At 41.1% G+C, this 15,040-nt stretch overlaps 3 protein-coding genes across 5 annotated transcripts in view; 1 reads left to right on the top strand and 2 right to left on the bottom strand.

Annotated features, from left to right (window-relative positions):
* Window positions 1-3,764, top strand: part of LOC111222718 (sodium-driven chloride bicarbonate exchanger-like) — a 39,818-nt gene extending 36,054 nt beyond the window's left edge. For both annotated transcript variants that reach the window (XM_022746537.1, XM_022746538.1), the window contains exons 22-27: window positions 41-214; window positions 306-428; window positions 524-588; window positions 2,425-2,538; window positions 2,873-2,911; window positions 3,372-3,764. In XM_022746537.1, coding sequence (XP_022602258.1) covers window positions 41-214; window positions 306-428; window positions 524-588; window positions 2,425-2,538; window positions 2,873-2,885 — 489 coding nt within the window. In that variant the 3' untranslated portion in view covers window positions 2,886-2,911; window positions 3,372-3,764. The remainder of the gene's footprint in view (window positions 1-40; window positions 215-305; window positions 429-523; window positions 589-2,424; window positions 2,539-2,872; window positions 2,912-3,371) is intronic.
* Window positions 3,765-6,738: 2,974 nt separating this feature from the next.
* Window positions 6,739-9,317, bottom strand: LOC111222719 (glucagon-1-like). Its single transcript, XM_022746539.1, has 6 exons — window positions 9,278-9,317; window positions 9,047-9,153; window positions 8,185-8,334; window positions 7,406-7,522; window positions 6,842-6,985; window positions 6,739-6,763 (listed from the first exon to the last, which is right to left on the bottom strand). The coding sequence occupies exons 2-6, from the start codon at window positions 9,142-9,144 to the stop codon at window positions 6,739-6,741; spliced, it is 534 nt and encodes a 177-aa protein (XP_022602260.1). The 5' UTR covers window positions 9,145-9,153; window positions 9,278-9,317.
* Window positions 9,318-10,578: 1,261 nt separating this feature from the next.
* Window positions 10,579-15,040, bottom strand: part of LOC111222776 (dipeptidyl peptidase 4-like) — a 17,914-nt gene continuing 13,452 nt past the window's right edge. The window contains exons 13-27 of one of the 2 annotated variants that reach the window (XM_022746620.1): window positions 14,130-14,168; window positions 13,733-13,831; window positions 13,544-13,614; window positions 13,354-13,407; window positions 13,156-13,268; window positions 13,029-13,076; window positions 12,837-12,935; window positions 12,616-12,685; window positions 12,340-12,534; window positions 12,110-12,164; window positions 11,875-11,974; window positions 11,725-11,783; window positions 11,539-11,611; window positions 11,346-11,419; window positions 10,579-11,218 (exon numbers count right to left, since the gene is read on the bottom strand). In XM_022746620.1, coding sequence (XP_022602341.1) covers window positions 11,126-11,218; window positions 11,346-11,419; window positions 11,539-11,611; window positions 11,725-11,783; window positions 11,875-11,974; window positions 12,110-12,164; window positions 12,340-12,534; window positions 12,616-12,685; window positions 12,837-12,935; window positions 13,029-13,076; window positions 13,156-13,268; window positions 13,354-13,407; window positions 13,544-13,614; window positions 13,733-13,831; window positions 14,130-14,168 — 1,242 coding nt within the window. In that variant the 3' untranslated portion in view covers window positions 10,579-11,125. Of the gene's footprint in view, window positions 11,219-11,345; window positions 11,420-11,538; window positions 11,612-11,724; window positions 11,784-11,874; window positions 11,975-12,109; window positions 12,165-12,339; window positions 12,535-12,615; window positions 12,686-12,836; window positions 12,936-13,028; window positions 13,077-13,155; window positions 13,269-13,353; window positions 13,408-13,543; window positions 13,618-13,732; window positions 13,832-14,129; window positions 14,169-15,040 lie in introns of both variants that reach the window. The other variant, XM_022746619.1, reaches the window with a different exon arrangement.

The following is a 15,040-nucleotide window of genomic DNA, read 5'->3' on the forward strand; positions in this document are numbered from 1 at the left end:
TGGTTGAATTCTTAATGTACGTCTGTTTGTCTCATTGCAGTTCTTCGACCGACTCAGGCTGTTCGGCATGCCGGCCAAACACCAGCCAGACTTCATCTACCTTCGCCACGTCCCTCTGAGGAAGGTCCACCTCTTCACCATCGTCCAGCTCAGCTGCTTGGCCCTGTTGTGGATCATCAAGACCTCCAAGGCTGCCATCGTCTTCCCCATGATGGTAACCCGAGTGTCTTTGTCTGCGTATGCATGCACTGTGTATTTGTGTGCATAATGCATGTGACTGTTGATATCTGTTTGTGCCGCTCCAGGTCTTGGCCCTGGTGTTCATTCGTAAGCTGCTGGACTTCATCTTCACCAAGAGGGAACTGAGCTGGCTGGATGACTTGATGCCGGAGTGGAAGAAGAAGAAGTTGGAGGATGCTGCAGAAGAGGTGCAGTAATAGAGCACCCAAAAACCTTTTCATTCCACCAGTGCAGCCGCTCGTCATGCAGAGTTTTAGATTTTCTTTTTTATCTTTTTCTCCAGGAGGAACACAGTATTATTGCAGAGGAGGAAGGCATTGTTCAAGTGCCACTGGAGGGACACTACAAGTAAGACTTTTTAATCTTTGATCCCGTTCTGCATTTCGGTTGACCATGCTTCTGACCTAGTGTCACTTCGAGACATTAATGGGCATATTTACAAAGGATTTACGGCACTCTTTAAGGTTGTGAACAGTCAGGTTGCATTTTGGTCGCATGTAATGTATTTTATGAAATATGGGAGGAGGGAATGGAAACACTCAAGTGCTCAAGAGAAATTAAAAGCTTCACTATGAGCCAAGAGGTTAAGATGTGAACCATGTAACCGCACCCCCCTCCCGGCATTTCCTGTCTGCATCTCGACTATCTTTCTGTAATTAAAGAGAAAATGCTAAAAAAGAATAAAAGACACATCATAGAATTACTTTACATTAGTTCAGTTCAGCTCGTAACTTTATTCTGATTTAAATATACAAGGTGCAATATACCAAATACTCACAAAACACTAACGTTTCATAGAACCAACATCAGCATTGAACTGAATATATGTGCAATATAAAATATAATAACAGAACACAATCATGACACATATACACACATACGCACACACACACACACACACCCACCAATGTTCTAGAGATGTTCCTTTGTGTGTTTGACCCAGATTTCAGCCACAACACTGCAATGACGAGCAGAGGATGTGGCAGGTCGTGGCTCCGGGATGATGCATTTCATTTCGTCCAAATACTACAACACTCTTCTCTCCATTGAATCTCCTAGACTGAATATTGAACGTACTGATCTCCGGCAATCTGCAGAGGACATAGGAAAAACCAAAGATACAGAACAGGATCTATCACTAACGTGGAGTTAGTTGTATATTATATATTCTGTGAGGATCCACTTTCCCACTTCTAGAACAGGTTGTGGCTGTGAATGTAGAAAGCGTCCACATGCACAGAAAATAAGATTCAACTCAGACATTGAACACATCAATACATAGATGTTATAGAGTTAATTCAATGTAAATGTTATAAGTAGCATATGAATCAGTTCCTGATGCTTGTGACATTAACCCAGCCGCCCCGACCTGCCCGAGCTTTTGTAACTTCTCAGTCCACATTTGCATCCTCTGGATTGGAGAACCGGACCGGGCACCGCTCCAGTCTTGATCCTCGGCTCATTACACAGGAAGCAGGAAATGGGGATGGGCAACGTCTCAGCAGCTGGAACCAATCTCATCCTATTCGGCATAAATATTAAAACACACGGAGGGTTAGACATATGGGGCGGGCGTCAGCTGCAACACTCTCTCCCATCAGCTGTCTTGTTTGCACCCTGGCAATACTAATCAGAAAACATTAAAATCAATATGTTAATCAGCAGCTCAGTGGTAAACCTGAAGGTGGCGCTACAGACACTACAATGCCCAAAACAATCAGTGGTATATGAGATGTATGAGCTAGCATAGTTTGCTAACAGTGGAGAGCCCATTTTGTCATGATATTATGGACTTTTTTACCTTTTATATTGATCAACTATTGATCATAATATTTCATGTTGTAATGAGGATTTTTTTGTAGCCATTTAGTAGATTCTCTTCTTTGTGATGCATCATGGGAGAATAAAAGCTTCATTTAAAGAATAACTGTGGTCTCTACAGGAATGTGACGCCATGGTTCTCCACAGAGAAATGTAATTTGAAAATGTTTAGACATAATAAATAATCTGCTTGTTGTTCTATCTAGAATTTAAATCTAAAATGTAACTTGGAATATTTCTGACAGAATAATCCAGGAGTAGTGAAATGCAGAGAGCTCCAGTAAAATGATCTGTTGTTGTTCTTATAGCAGGTACAGAGTTATATCAATATAACTTACGTCTCTCTGTGATGTGCTTTTGAAGGAGTGACCCGGCCACAGTGAACATCACTGACGAGATGTCCAAAGGATCTTTCGGGAATGTATGGAAGAGCGTCAGCCCAGCTGAGAGCATGAAGAAGGAACCAAGCGCTAAAAGGTTAGCCTCCTTATCTACATCATTCACATAACCAGTAAAACATCAGCACATTCTGCAGATACATGCTGACTCTTGAGCCTGAGTGTATTTTTACTAAGTCAAAAAACTATTTCAGGGGGAAGATGGTGTCTGTGGGTGTTGTAGCAAACAGTGGCAGGTGTTTATTATTGAAAAGCTATGGAATATTTATGTTTTATTTTTCCAGGAAGCTGAGGAGCTAGTGTGTTTAGATGAAAGGGTTTATCTAAGAGCAGCGCCGCCCTCGCAGATTTCCCACGGAGTAGACTAACATAGTGTCTCCTGCCTGCTTCTCTCATTTCATCCCACCCCTAAGCTCCCCTTCCTAACCTTTCAGAAGCTGATATAGCCAAAGGTAAGTGGTTCCCAGTCCCTGCCAGCATGGAGCGTCTCGTCCTGTGTGTTTACAGCTGACTGCTGCATGATGAACGTGGTGTCGGTCTGTGCTACGAGTTGTGATTGAGATTACTCAATAAATAGTGAGAGAAATCGGTAATAAATGAACACAGCATGGCCTTGGGTGTGCATGTTACTTTTTATGAAGTCAGTTACAGCATGTTGTAAAATTGGTAGCACTAAATGTCACTCACAAGGAGCTCGATTGTTATTTCAATGTCACAAGACATTGAAGTGTCAGCGCAGATTGCTGTTAAGCCGTATGAGATAAACTGTGTCTGCATGCTGTTTGATCTGGATTTATGGACAGTCAGCCAGCTGGCAAGTGAAAACTAAAGTAATACATTTCCTTTCTTTCTCTTTTTAATGTTTTTGTTTTCTCTTTTGTTTTTTTTTGTTTTTTTCTTTCATCCGTGTAGTTGCACCAGTGGTGGCGAAAAGCGACACAAGCGGCGGAGGCATGAGAAGAGCTTGGACAGGGAGACAAGTTTGTGATGACACATACTGGCGGTGCCACTGTGCTGTCAATCAGTAGATCAAAAAACAAAAAAAATCTATACCGTGCCACACTCAACCACCTTTGTACTGTGCTACACTGTGTTTTTTGTCATGTAAGTCTGTGTGCAAGTTGTGTAAAACAAAGAAAAATTTGTTAGAAACAGTATTAACGCGAGGAAACCGAGACACATTTGTGTTCTTTTTCTATGTATATCAATGTTTGGTGATACCAGCAACAGAGGGAAGCCAGAATTATATGACACTTACAGTAACTGCTGTGTCGATGGGCCAATTACATAAAAAATTTTAAACAATTTTTAAATCAACTTTATTTGTATTTTGTATGTTTTTATATTTTTCCAACAACAACTGCGAGTTGTCCTTTTAAGAACCTGCCACAGCAAACTGCAAACGTGTGGATTTTGTGTGCAGTATTTAATGTCACTATTGACTCGATGCACCTCACATTAGAAAAACTAAAGAGTAGATATTTGCCAATACTAATCTATTTCAGTGGTATCTAAAAGAGTTGGCTCTATACCGAATCTAGTACCTTTTTTTGAAAGTATTAAATATACATTTTATATATTCTGTATATCTAAATGTTTTTGTGACAGTGACAGCTCATATCACTCCAGAGTCTTCTCCATTTGTATTTTACATTTGAATGTCTCTCCCCCCATTTTCTCCAGCCGGTTAAAGGGAAGTTTTACATTTTGGGAAGTATGCGCATTTTTCTTTTTCAAGAGTTAGCTTAGCTTATTTTAGCTTAGCTTAGCACAAAGACTGACAATGGTGAAACAGCAAGTCTGGCTCGGTCCAAAGGAAAGAAAATTTGCTAAAAGCTCACTAATTAACACTTTATATATTTCTTTTATTCGCACAACAACTTTTTAAAGGACCTATTTGTAAGTTTAGCTATTGCTACATAGCTAGCATTAGCAGCAGTTTTCTTAGCAATCTCTGAGAAACGTTCATCAAGCATCAAACTTAATTCCTTTAATCACCAAGGAAGCAACACAGATGTTAACTCTTGTCCCTACCACTTCTTTTCTAATACTGAAGTTAGCACGCTAACCAGCTAGCCCGATCCGATAGCCACTCACTGCAGCCTCCGATCTGCCGTGTTGTAGAGGGCGTATTATAACCTCTCGTCTTCTCAAAGCAGCAATCGCCGAAGCTCTTGCCAAGAAACCACGTTGGGAAAATTCACAAAAAGCCCCTTCAAGTGTAAAAACACACATGATTTGTTGGCTTCTTGGCGTAGCTCCATATTCCCTGCACACAGACACAAGAGACGTATAACTCTTAAATAAAGCAAATAAGTGTATTTCTGAAAATGTCAAACTCTTTCTTTAAGGACAGTATTATTTGGGGAGCAGCTTATTGGAACATGACATTGCAAGCTAGCATGGCAGCATAGTTTGGGAACTTTCAGTATCTCTAGCTACTTAGCCTTGGCTTTAAAAAAACAAAACAAAAACAACAAAAAAAAAACTCATCAAATTTGCAAATGCTGAACTTTCGAGTGACTGTACAGAAAGCCCCATTGTTTATTTCCACTAGATACTCTGTCATCCCCTCAGTAAGTGTCATCCATGGACATGTGATCTCCTCTCCAACTGACCCTCGGTGTGTTAGCATCTGAAGCTAATTGTTTTTAAGATAAAAATATTTAAAAAAAAAACACACACACACACACACACACACACACCTGCAGAATGGACTTGACCATCCCGCTGCAGGAACATGATTACTTCTAGAGATGCAATAATACCTTTTTTCTGGGAAGGGCAACATGTAATAAATGGTAAAGAGTCTTAACAATGTATAATACATAGTATATTTTATTCATGTAAAATGTTACTAATATATTACTAACATGAAGTCAGTGTTGAAGGCAGGATTTTGTTGTAGATGTTCTTTTCCCATTGTCTATTTGATGGTTCTTAGTTGATTAGAGAAACTAATAATGGGTCAAAATTATATCAATATCACATGATTTGACCACTTCTGTGTGGAATTCTGCCTTAAATTTGGTAGTGATAGCTGTACACTTTCTGTTTAATAATTTAAGTCACCTGTATAGGAAACTATCAGTTCAGATCTGTTGTTCAATTGTGATTTGTTTCATGAGAATGAGCGAGAGAGTGAGTGAGAGCATAAATAAAGATATTGAACAAACTCTGCTGGGATGATGTGATGTTTTATTGATCCCCTCAGAGGTCAGAGGTCAGAGGCCAGAGCCCACTACAGCTCCATTATTGTACTATCCTGCATTGCCCCAGAGTTCCCGTCCTCCCGGTGTCCACCTTTGACCTCATGGGAGATGGAGAGCAGAGAGCGGCCTGTATCCTCGGGCAGGAGCCGCCTGGTTCTCTAACCCGTGATGCTGTTCCAGAGAGGCCGCCATCCATGTATGAAATGACTGTTTTGAACAATGAAGCCTGATTCCTGATGGCACGAGATGTGGGAAACTAGAACATCTGAGACGACCGCTAAGAGAAGATGTGTTTACATTTTGAATGAATAATTGCATCATGACCCTGACTTGTTTTTGGTGTGGGATTTACCTGTGTTTTCTGTCGTTTACAGTGAGGAGCGACTTTCTACCTTTCTGGACTGGACTCTCCCACACACACAGATCCTTTACTTGAGGTAAAAATACTCGTTAACATCCTGCATTCACAGTTTTCCCTCAGTAAAATTGGTTGTAAAATGGAGGGGTAGAAAAGTAACCAAGTATATTTTACACTTTGGCTGTGTTTTATTTTGAAGTGTTTGATCCATAAGAAGATATATTTGTGGTTTTAAAGAACCAAAAACCATCTCAGTGTAGTTTTGCATCTCCTCTCTCAGGCTTCTCTCTGCAGCTCTAGTAACAACAGGTCAGTGAGCCAATCAGAAGAGAGGAGGCTCTGAGTTTGCAAATGAGACTGATGCCACAAACACGCAATGAAAATCTTTATTTTTGCAGAGCGGATTAATAATTTACAATGAAAACCAACTGCACTACATGTGTTTTTTCTACTTGCCTTCCTGAGATTTCACTGTTTGTGTTCTTGTTTTCATCTTAAAAATATAGAAAATAATTTAAATTTGTAGAAAAAATACGCCCTGGATTTGGTTTCTTCTCTCCTGTGCACTATAAACACTTTGCGTCACATACAGCAATGAAGTAAAAAAAAAAAAAAAGAATTTAAATAGTGTTGATATTACAACATGCAAAGCAGTATGGCTTCCTGTTCCTCCTGTGTATGGCTTTGAGGGGCTTCCTTGAGGACAGGCTCACTGGTCCGCTTGTCTTTTCTTACTGCAAAAGAAAGAAAACCACAATCACACCGAGCCCGATGGGTAAAAACACACCTCAGGTCACGTGACTCGGCTTTACCTCTCCCCTGAAGGCTTGGAGGTCATGACCCAGAGTAAATATTCCTTCGCGGCCATGGAGTCAAGCACCTTGTTCACATCACTGGTGAAGCTTCCATCTACATGCCTCCTGCTGAGCGCTTCCCCCCACCTGTCCTGCTCAGATCTGAGTACGTACACAGGCACACAATATAAACTCTTGCCCATCAGAAGGGTCAGCAAGCCCCCACAGTGTGGAAACCCCGGCGCTGTCTGTGGTGATTGTGTCGCTGTGATGATTGTTTCTCTGCACGTTCGGTGTCAAAATCATCATCTCACGGTGAAAGACATCAATCAACGCAGTGCGAGAAGTTCAGGTGATTTATTTTTGAAGCACAGACACAAGAAAACATCAAGAAACAAAAGCAAAGAAAGGGGGGGGGGTGATTTGATTAGCTTGTTGATTAGCTCTTTCCCCTCTGACTCAACATCTCTCTGTCTCTCTCGTCACGGTGGAATCAGACACAGGCAGGAAGGCCATTAGGGTTTGGTACTGTAGGAGGAGGAGGAGGAGGAAGAGGAGGAGGAGGAAGAAGGGATGGCCTACTCTCTTCTGACTTGTCCAGACTTGAGCTTGGCAACAAAGTCTTTGATTGCCTGGTCCTTGAGGTAGGAGCTCACGTCACTGGTGAAGGTCCCATCGGCGTGTCGCTTTTCTGCAGCGCTGGAAACACACGGTGACACACAGGTCACATCACAGGTCATATTTTATCTTATTTTGAAATGCAGAAAAGCTTTTATGTTTTGAGTTTGAAGTAACGAGGTATCCCTGTTTAGTAGTGGTTGGAGAGTAAAGACGTTTACTCTGCACTTGATACTTCTTCCCCGTCAGATGTCGATGAGTAAAGAGAAGCTCAAACTATCCAACATTTACATTTAAATTAGAGAAAAGTAAAAACTTAAGTGACAGAACTTTTTCTTTTCGTTCATTTATCCTGACTCCTGGACTCAGCTACTTAACTGTATATAAAGAAGTCAAAACTAGCTCCACCTCCACGAGCTACCACAGTGAAGCTGCTTATGCACTGACAATAAACAATAATGTCATATGTATATATATATATATATATATATAATGATAGATCAGTCACACGGGACACTTTACAGCAGAATTAGTACTTTTAATTTATCTGTTTTTATCTGATAATGCTTCTGTACTTCTGTAGGCTTTGTACTTGAGTAAAAAGCACATCTTCTTCACATCTGCTGTTGAGTTTATTCTAGCATCCTGAGCTTGAAATGAACTTGTCGTATTGTTTAAATGAAATAAGTCAAAGCTGTTCACAATCTCACATCTGGTACAATTGAGATTGATTCCACACTGACCCACTCCTTTTGTTGTTCATCAGCCACCGGACAAAGTCCTTCGCCTTCCTGTCCTCCAGGTATTTGCTGTAGTCGTTGGAGAAAGTTCCCTCCGAGTGTCTCTTCATGCTCGACAGCTCCCTCGGCTCCTCGGATAGTGTGTCGTCGAAACTGCAGCACAGCAGGGAGGTCAAGGTTTGATCATGATAATCGCCGTGAGTTCAAAAATCTTATTTATACTACAAACAGCTGCCATGTATTTCTTTCTGACACACATTCACATTTATGACGTTTTACTTGATCATTTCAGTTCATTGTGGTTTAACAGTCGCAGGTGTTATTGTTGGAAAACATGAAAAAATAATGGTGTGAAGCCCAGTAATATTTTATCTTAATACAAGAGGAAACACAGGAGAGATATACTGTATGTAGTTCTTTCCATTTGCCTGAATTATTCGCAATACTCAGAGAAAATATTTCATTTTATTCACTATTTCTACTGCAAATAGAATAAAATCTGCAGCCACCAAAGAGACAAATCATGTGTAGTATGTTTATTTGGGGCGATATAATGCTGCATCTCTATCTTCCAAATACATTTGCTTTATCATTTGTTTCTTTGCTACAGTTTCTTCCAAAAATGTTCTGTATTTTATGAATTTGATGATCCACGTTTACAGCATCATCACACCTCAGGAAGAAATGAATGAGAGGATGTAAAATACATCATGCACTGGTTTAGTCTTTTGTATTTTGTTATTTTGGATCAATGTGCCTCGAGTTAATTGCGATCTTGTCATTCTAAATATAATTCTTTTTTCATACAGAGTGGCTAAAAGCAGCAGAACCTGTGAACCAGGCGAAGTTAAGATGTGATTCGTACCTGGAGCTGTCATCAACCTCGTGCAGAGGAACCTGCCAGCTGCTCTGGACAAAGCCGAGGACCAGGAGGATGCCAGCCAGGGAGTGGATGCTTTTCATGGTTAGAACCTGCGCCACAGAACGACACACACACACATATACGTATATAGCTCTAAAAGAAAAAGAAATAAGAAGCATTTTGGATCAGAAAGCTGAAGATAAGTGGGTTCAGCTTGAATAAACGACAGCTCACCGTTTCTTCTTCCTTTCCTCTGTGCAGGTAGTTCCTCTGCTTGTTGCTGGTGTCTGTATCTGACCCGTCTCTCCCACTATGGGGTTTTATATACTGTACGAGGTGGAGGAGGACGGGTCTGCACAGGTGGACCAGTTTTTACCACTCTGCCAAATCCACCTGTTACTCTCAACCCATTAGACACGGCCCCCGGCACATTGGCCGAACGAACGACCAGAGCATTTGTTCAAATGAAAGGAAAGACGCCGTTCATGCGTGATGCCAGCTGGTACTTAGGTGTCAAGATCAAACAAGCGCTTTTCATCCTGTTAAACAGAAAGTAGGGGAGATGCTTTAATGTGCTACTGTGTCATCATGATGGGAAGTGATATGTGTGTTGCCACATCTGGGACATGAGTCAGTATTTGTGGATTCTTTCCGATCAAATTTAAAAGATGGGAAATATTGACCGTTTTGTGCATCAGTGGCAGTTATCTCTGTTTTACAAGGGCCATCGTCCAATACAGATTGACGCTCTATAAAAATAAATGTGCATGTACTGATGCTGCTATATGACTCTCACATACAGTGCTGAAAAAGACTGAGATCATCAGTATAGTGTCAATGCTGGACCCTATCTTAATTGACAAAACATTTATCAACTAAATTTATTAAATAAAATCTCATCCCCATCCAATGATCTCGCTGAGTTAGCCCCTCCCACTGCACTTCATTGTTTTGAAATCCATTTCCCTTTATTGGTGTGATGTATTTTCACACATGAACCTAAACTCACCTTCTCAAAGACGTATTTGACAGAGTTGGGCCCAGGTTTTTCCATCCACAACAAACAGGCTAAAGGCTAAAGGCTAAAGCGTGACCTTATTAAATCAATGCTAGCAGCTGTGTGATGCTGTACTCTGTATGCTAACATGCTAACACTTGCTAACTGCCACTGAACACAAAATACAGCAGATGGGAAAATCATGAACTAAAGTATTAGGGAAAGTAAAATCTTGACCGGATGATGGCAACAGACGAAAAGTCAAGGGCTCGCCAAAGATCAGGGAGCATGAATGATTTTGTCTTTGGTGGTCAAAGGTCAAGGGCATGGTGACCTCACAAAGGCTCAAGAGTCAATTTAGGCCCTATCTTTATTACGGCCACTGCAGCCTGTTTATAGGGAAATACCACGTCTCATATCCTTTCTACGCTGATGACACGCAGCTGTATAAAGTCAGGCAAAGCATGTGACATTTCAAACAAGAGTTTTTATTACTTAATTCTTTATTACTTTAGAAAAACAATCATTACAAAGAGTGAACAGTGCCTTTTATTTAGTAAAACTGTGCTTACACCCTTTAATACAATATAAAACTCTTTTAATGGAGCACAATTTCACTTTGACAGAACAATTTCACTTTTCAACTTGTGCAATATTTTATTCTTCAGGTCAGTTATTTCAGTTTTAATATCCAGACAAGCTTTTTACGGACGCCCTGAAAAGCAAGTGAAAAGCAATTCTCTCCATGATAACTGTTCAGTTGTTTTCATTTTTTTTAATCTGTGAAAACAACAACCCCCAAATTCTGAGTTTGTTTTGTGTTGTTTGCCTTTCAGGGCTTCCGTAGTTTTTTTCTGACAGAATATATGCAAGACAAAATTTCACAGACGCAGAATGACGTTATGACTTGGACCGCTTTGTATAAAGTTTATGCTGAAAATGAGAACTTTTAAATAAGACTGTTTCCTCGACATCTGGAACATTAATGATCAAACCTGCATTCACAATTAATTCACGTCTTTATCCCAAAAATATTTTTATTCACATGAGACATTTAAATAGGATGTTGGTGATCCAGTGGATTATCAGGCAAAGCACCTCTGCAGGAAGTGAGTCATGTGGGTGTAGACGTGCTGATAGGCCGAGCCCCCGAGCCCATGATCCTTGTCCGTGTACCACTGAGGGAAGAATGGCGTCCATATCATTAAAAATGGACTGGATTTCTTTTTTATTTTCAAGTCACACAATGACTTTTGAAACGTAATGAAAACATATTGTGTTCTTGTTTTTTTACAGATTACTCACCATAGCCTCAAAGTCCACCTGCTCGTCCACCAGAGCTTCTGAGATCTCAGCCGCCTGCTGGAAATGCACGTTGTCTAAGAAAACAGAAAAGAGAGGACACAACAACATTTTGGGTATGTCATTTCATGGTATAAGTGTATTAAATATATATATGTAGAAAAAACATCAGATAAACATAAATACATAAACTCACCATCAGCTGTTCCATGGACCAGAAGATACTGCACTGAATGGAAATTCTTGGCCCTGGCAGTTACTGTTGAGTTCTGCACACAATCAGATGTGTGTTTATTAGTGACCACAGGCAAAGTCCGGTATAATAACCAACAATGACCGTCAGATACGAGAGGGGAGAGTTATCACTGAGTGTCAAACTTACAGCGTAGAAGTCAGGGTTCTCTGAAGGCTCCATCATGTAACGCTCAGTGTAGATGGAGTCTGAAACAGACAGACGGGGAATCGACTAGTTAAAGTGAGCGGACTAGGTCTGGAAATGTTGTCGACATGAACAACTTGTATATTTATTTACCATAATATATCCATTTGGAAACTGGAGCCACTGCCATCCCACATTTGAAAACTCCACTTCCAGATCCCAAGGCCATTGACGTTACATATCCACCATAAGACTGTGGAAGATAAACGGCTCGTTACTGTAGCTCATCTCTTTGTCTTAAGTAAAGTTCAAGCACACTGACAGCAAGGTGAAACATTAACTTACTTTTAGAGCCGTTTATTGCCCTCTGAACTATGAAACTACTCACCCAGCCCCAAATAGCAACTCTGTCTTTGTCAATGAAGCCCATTTTGATGAATTCTCTAAAAATCAAAACAAAACAGAGAATTATTCAGACGAGGGCAGGAGATAACGAGGATCTAAACTCGATCAGCGAAGGACTGGTGATGGTCGTCATCACTCAGCGATGTAAGATCATGTAAGATCCAGTTTTAACGAGCTTTCCTGGGAAAAGGGTGAAGCTGTTTTATTCCTTACTTGGCTGCTGTTATCTGATCTTCCACCTCATAGGTTCCCAGACGTTTGTAGATTTCATGCATTAACTTGTCGCCCTGGAAACCGCTTCCTCTTCCATCAAAGCTGGCTACGATGATTTTCTCAGTGCTGGCCAGGTAAGTGGCCCAGCTCACCCTGTAGACGTAGTCGGCTTTCTGGCTGCAGGGACCTGCGTACCTGAAAGGTTGGGCAAACTCAGTATCAGCTCATAACCCTTTCACTTTTATAATTCTTTTATTTTTTTGGATAAATTCTTACACATCAATCAGCAGAGGGTACTTCTTAGACTCATCAAAGCCTGGAGGCAGAAACATCTGGTACCAGAGATCTGTCAGTGTAAAGGAAGCAGACGGAAGTTTACACCATGTATTCAACAGTACATAGATATTATCATACTGGAAGTGCAGGATGAGAGCGTGAACTTTTCCTAGGAGGAGATTAAATGTTAATTGTCGGTTAGTCGTATTGAATTCACTTACTGTAACCACCAACTTTGATGGTGCCACGACGCATGGTGGGCATTCTGATGTCGGATATGAGGTCGCTAAAAGCCTTATTGTCCTCCAAAGCTTCCTTCTCTACAAATACAAAAACACAGACGTGTCATTAGAGATAAATGTTTTCTGGCTCTTTGTTTTTATTTCAGATTTAATTCCACATCTGTAACCTACCTTTATTATTCCTGTTATCCATGAGAGAGTGGTAAGGAATGCCCGGACCTTTGAATACAAATGACGTTAGTATTATTTTATCCAGAGAGTGGTGGGGTGCAAGAGCCAGAGGATGAAGTGAACTCACCACTGCAGCTCATACGGTAGAAGGAGGCGTTGTGGCTGAAGTAAGCTGAGTTATAATGACATTTTTCTCCATGTAATGAACAAGTCAGACAAGTGGTTCCTTGTTTGGTCCACCTGATACACAGTGAGTAGTGTCAGGAAATCATTTTCAATCAGAAATAATGCCAACAAATAAGCAAAAGTACAGTACAGCTCTTACTTGTAAACGTTCCTTCCTCCTGGCCTTTTGCCATCCTCGTTACTTGTATAGTATCTGTGGAAGAACGGGACATTTTCTCTGATTCTTCATCGTAATCATTGGAAATAACAAGTCATACACCAATGCATTATGCATGTGATTATTTCTGCAGGTGTATATACAGTGTTTATTACAGATAATCCCAACTTACACACTATCTGCAGTGACTTTCAGAATGTTAATGACCTCCCAGTCTCCAGTGGTGAGTTGTGCAGCTTTTCCCTGCTTGAAAGAGGCAGAGCTCAGTGTGGGTGGGTGGGTGGCGACGTGTTGTAGTAAACTAGGTAGGATATGGCTGCTGAACTCGCCAATGTAATACCAAAGTAATCATGCTACCTACCCCTTCTACATGATGGATGTGCTTGTAGCCTTTGGGGTCACTCATCAATAGGTAATAACTGTTCTTGTCTGCAGCAAAAACTGGTTCTGGTGGAGAGAACTGGGAAGGACCAGAATATTCTTGAGTGCAGTTAAGTTGATTTTAAAGGAAAAGGCTCAGTGGTTTTTTAAAACAGACATGCTACTCAAACAGGTGGAAACTACATTTATTGGAGAATATTTTCAGCAGCGGACTCTCTACCATTTGGTGCTGTAGACAGTATTTGTGGCAGCAGGATACTCTATGTGGAATTCAGTCAAAATAAACTTTAGAAGCTTTGGAAACATTCATTTTTGGTTTGGGCCTGTTAGTAAAGAACTGCTGTTTTTCCCCCTTAAAAAAAGTGTACAGGACGTACCCGTCCAATCCAGCCTGTGGAACTGGTCACCTCCAGATTCTGTAAGAAGACAGGCAATCAGTGTTAGCTACATTTCATAAGAATACACCAGCTTTACACGAGAAATGTCCAAGTGGCAAGGATACTACACAGGAGCCATGACGCTGAAATGTTGCACGAAGCTGAGGCAGCAATGTTTGTAAAGTTTCCGCAACATGTTCAAACTAACGCGCACAAACGGCGGAATAATTCACAGCATAGTAAGGCGAGAAAAGTGGAAATGTCATAGTATAGTGAGGCAGAAAAAGCTTAGTGAAAGTTCAGTCAGGAAGACTGTCTCATCGTGCATGTCTTCCCCCAATTGTTCTCTCTCTCTCTCTCTCTCTCTCTGCTGTCATTAAGCTGTTGTTTTAGCGCCGTGAAGAATCTGAGAGCCACCTCCACCCCTTCTCCGCCTCAACCATGGACGCCAGACCATCTCCAATCAAACCATCTAAACAGAGGTTTCCCTCATGAAGACGTTCCTCACCACCAGCATCTAGACTCCAGGGGAAGATTCCTCTTGTTGCCCAGTATTAACCCACGTGATGTTTCATGTTGATATCTATCCCTCACACAGGCTGCAAACATCCATTCTTCTGTAACTTTACAGTTCTGTTACATTTACTTTTAATAGCTCCCGCCCCTACATTCCTGAAGGAAAGGGGTGTGTCGCAGCATCACTGTATCAGGGCCCGTGGCCACCGTCCCACTCATGCCTTGAAAACGACCCAGAGAAGCGACCTGAAGCGAGGGCCCTCCATTCAATTGTAGTTCACGCTTCTGCTCGGGAATCGGAGGGGAGACTCTTATTTCACCTGTGCATTGTGTAATCACCGCCGCTCTCGTCTTAATTAAAACCTGACGTGTTCTGCTTTCAGATATTCACCACG

This window comes from Seriola dumerili, unplaced genomic scaffold (assembly GCF_002260705.1).
Source record: "Seriola dumerili isolate Sdu_G_001 unplaced genomic scaffold, Sdu_1.0 BDQW01000105.1, whole genome shotgun sequence".
Taxonomy (NCBI): domain Eukaryota; kingdom Metazoa; phylum Chordata; class Actinopteri; order Carangiformes; family Carangidae; genus Seriola; species Seriola dumerili.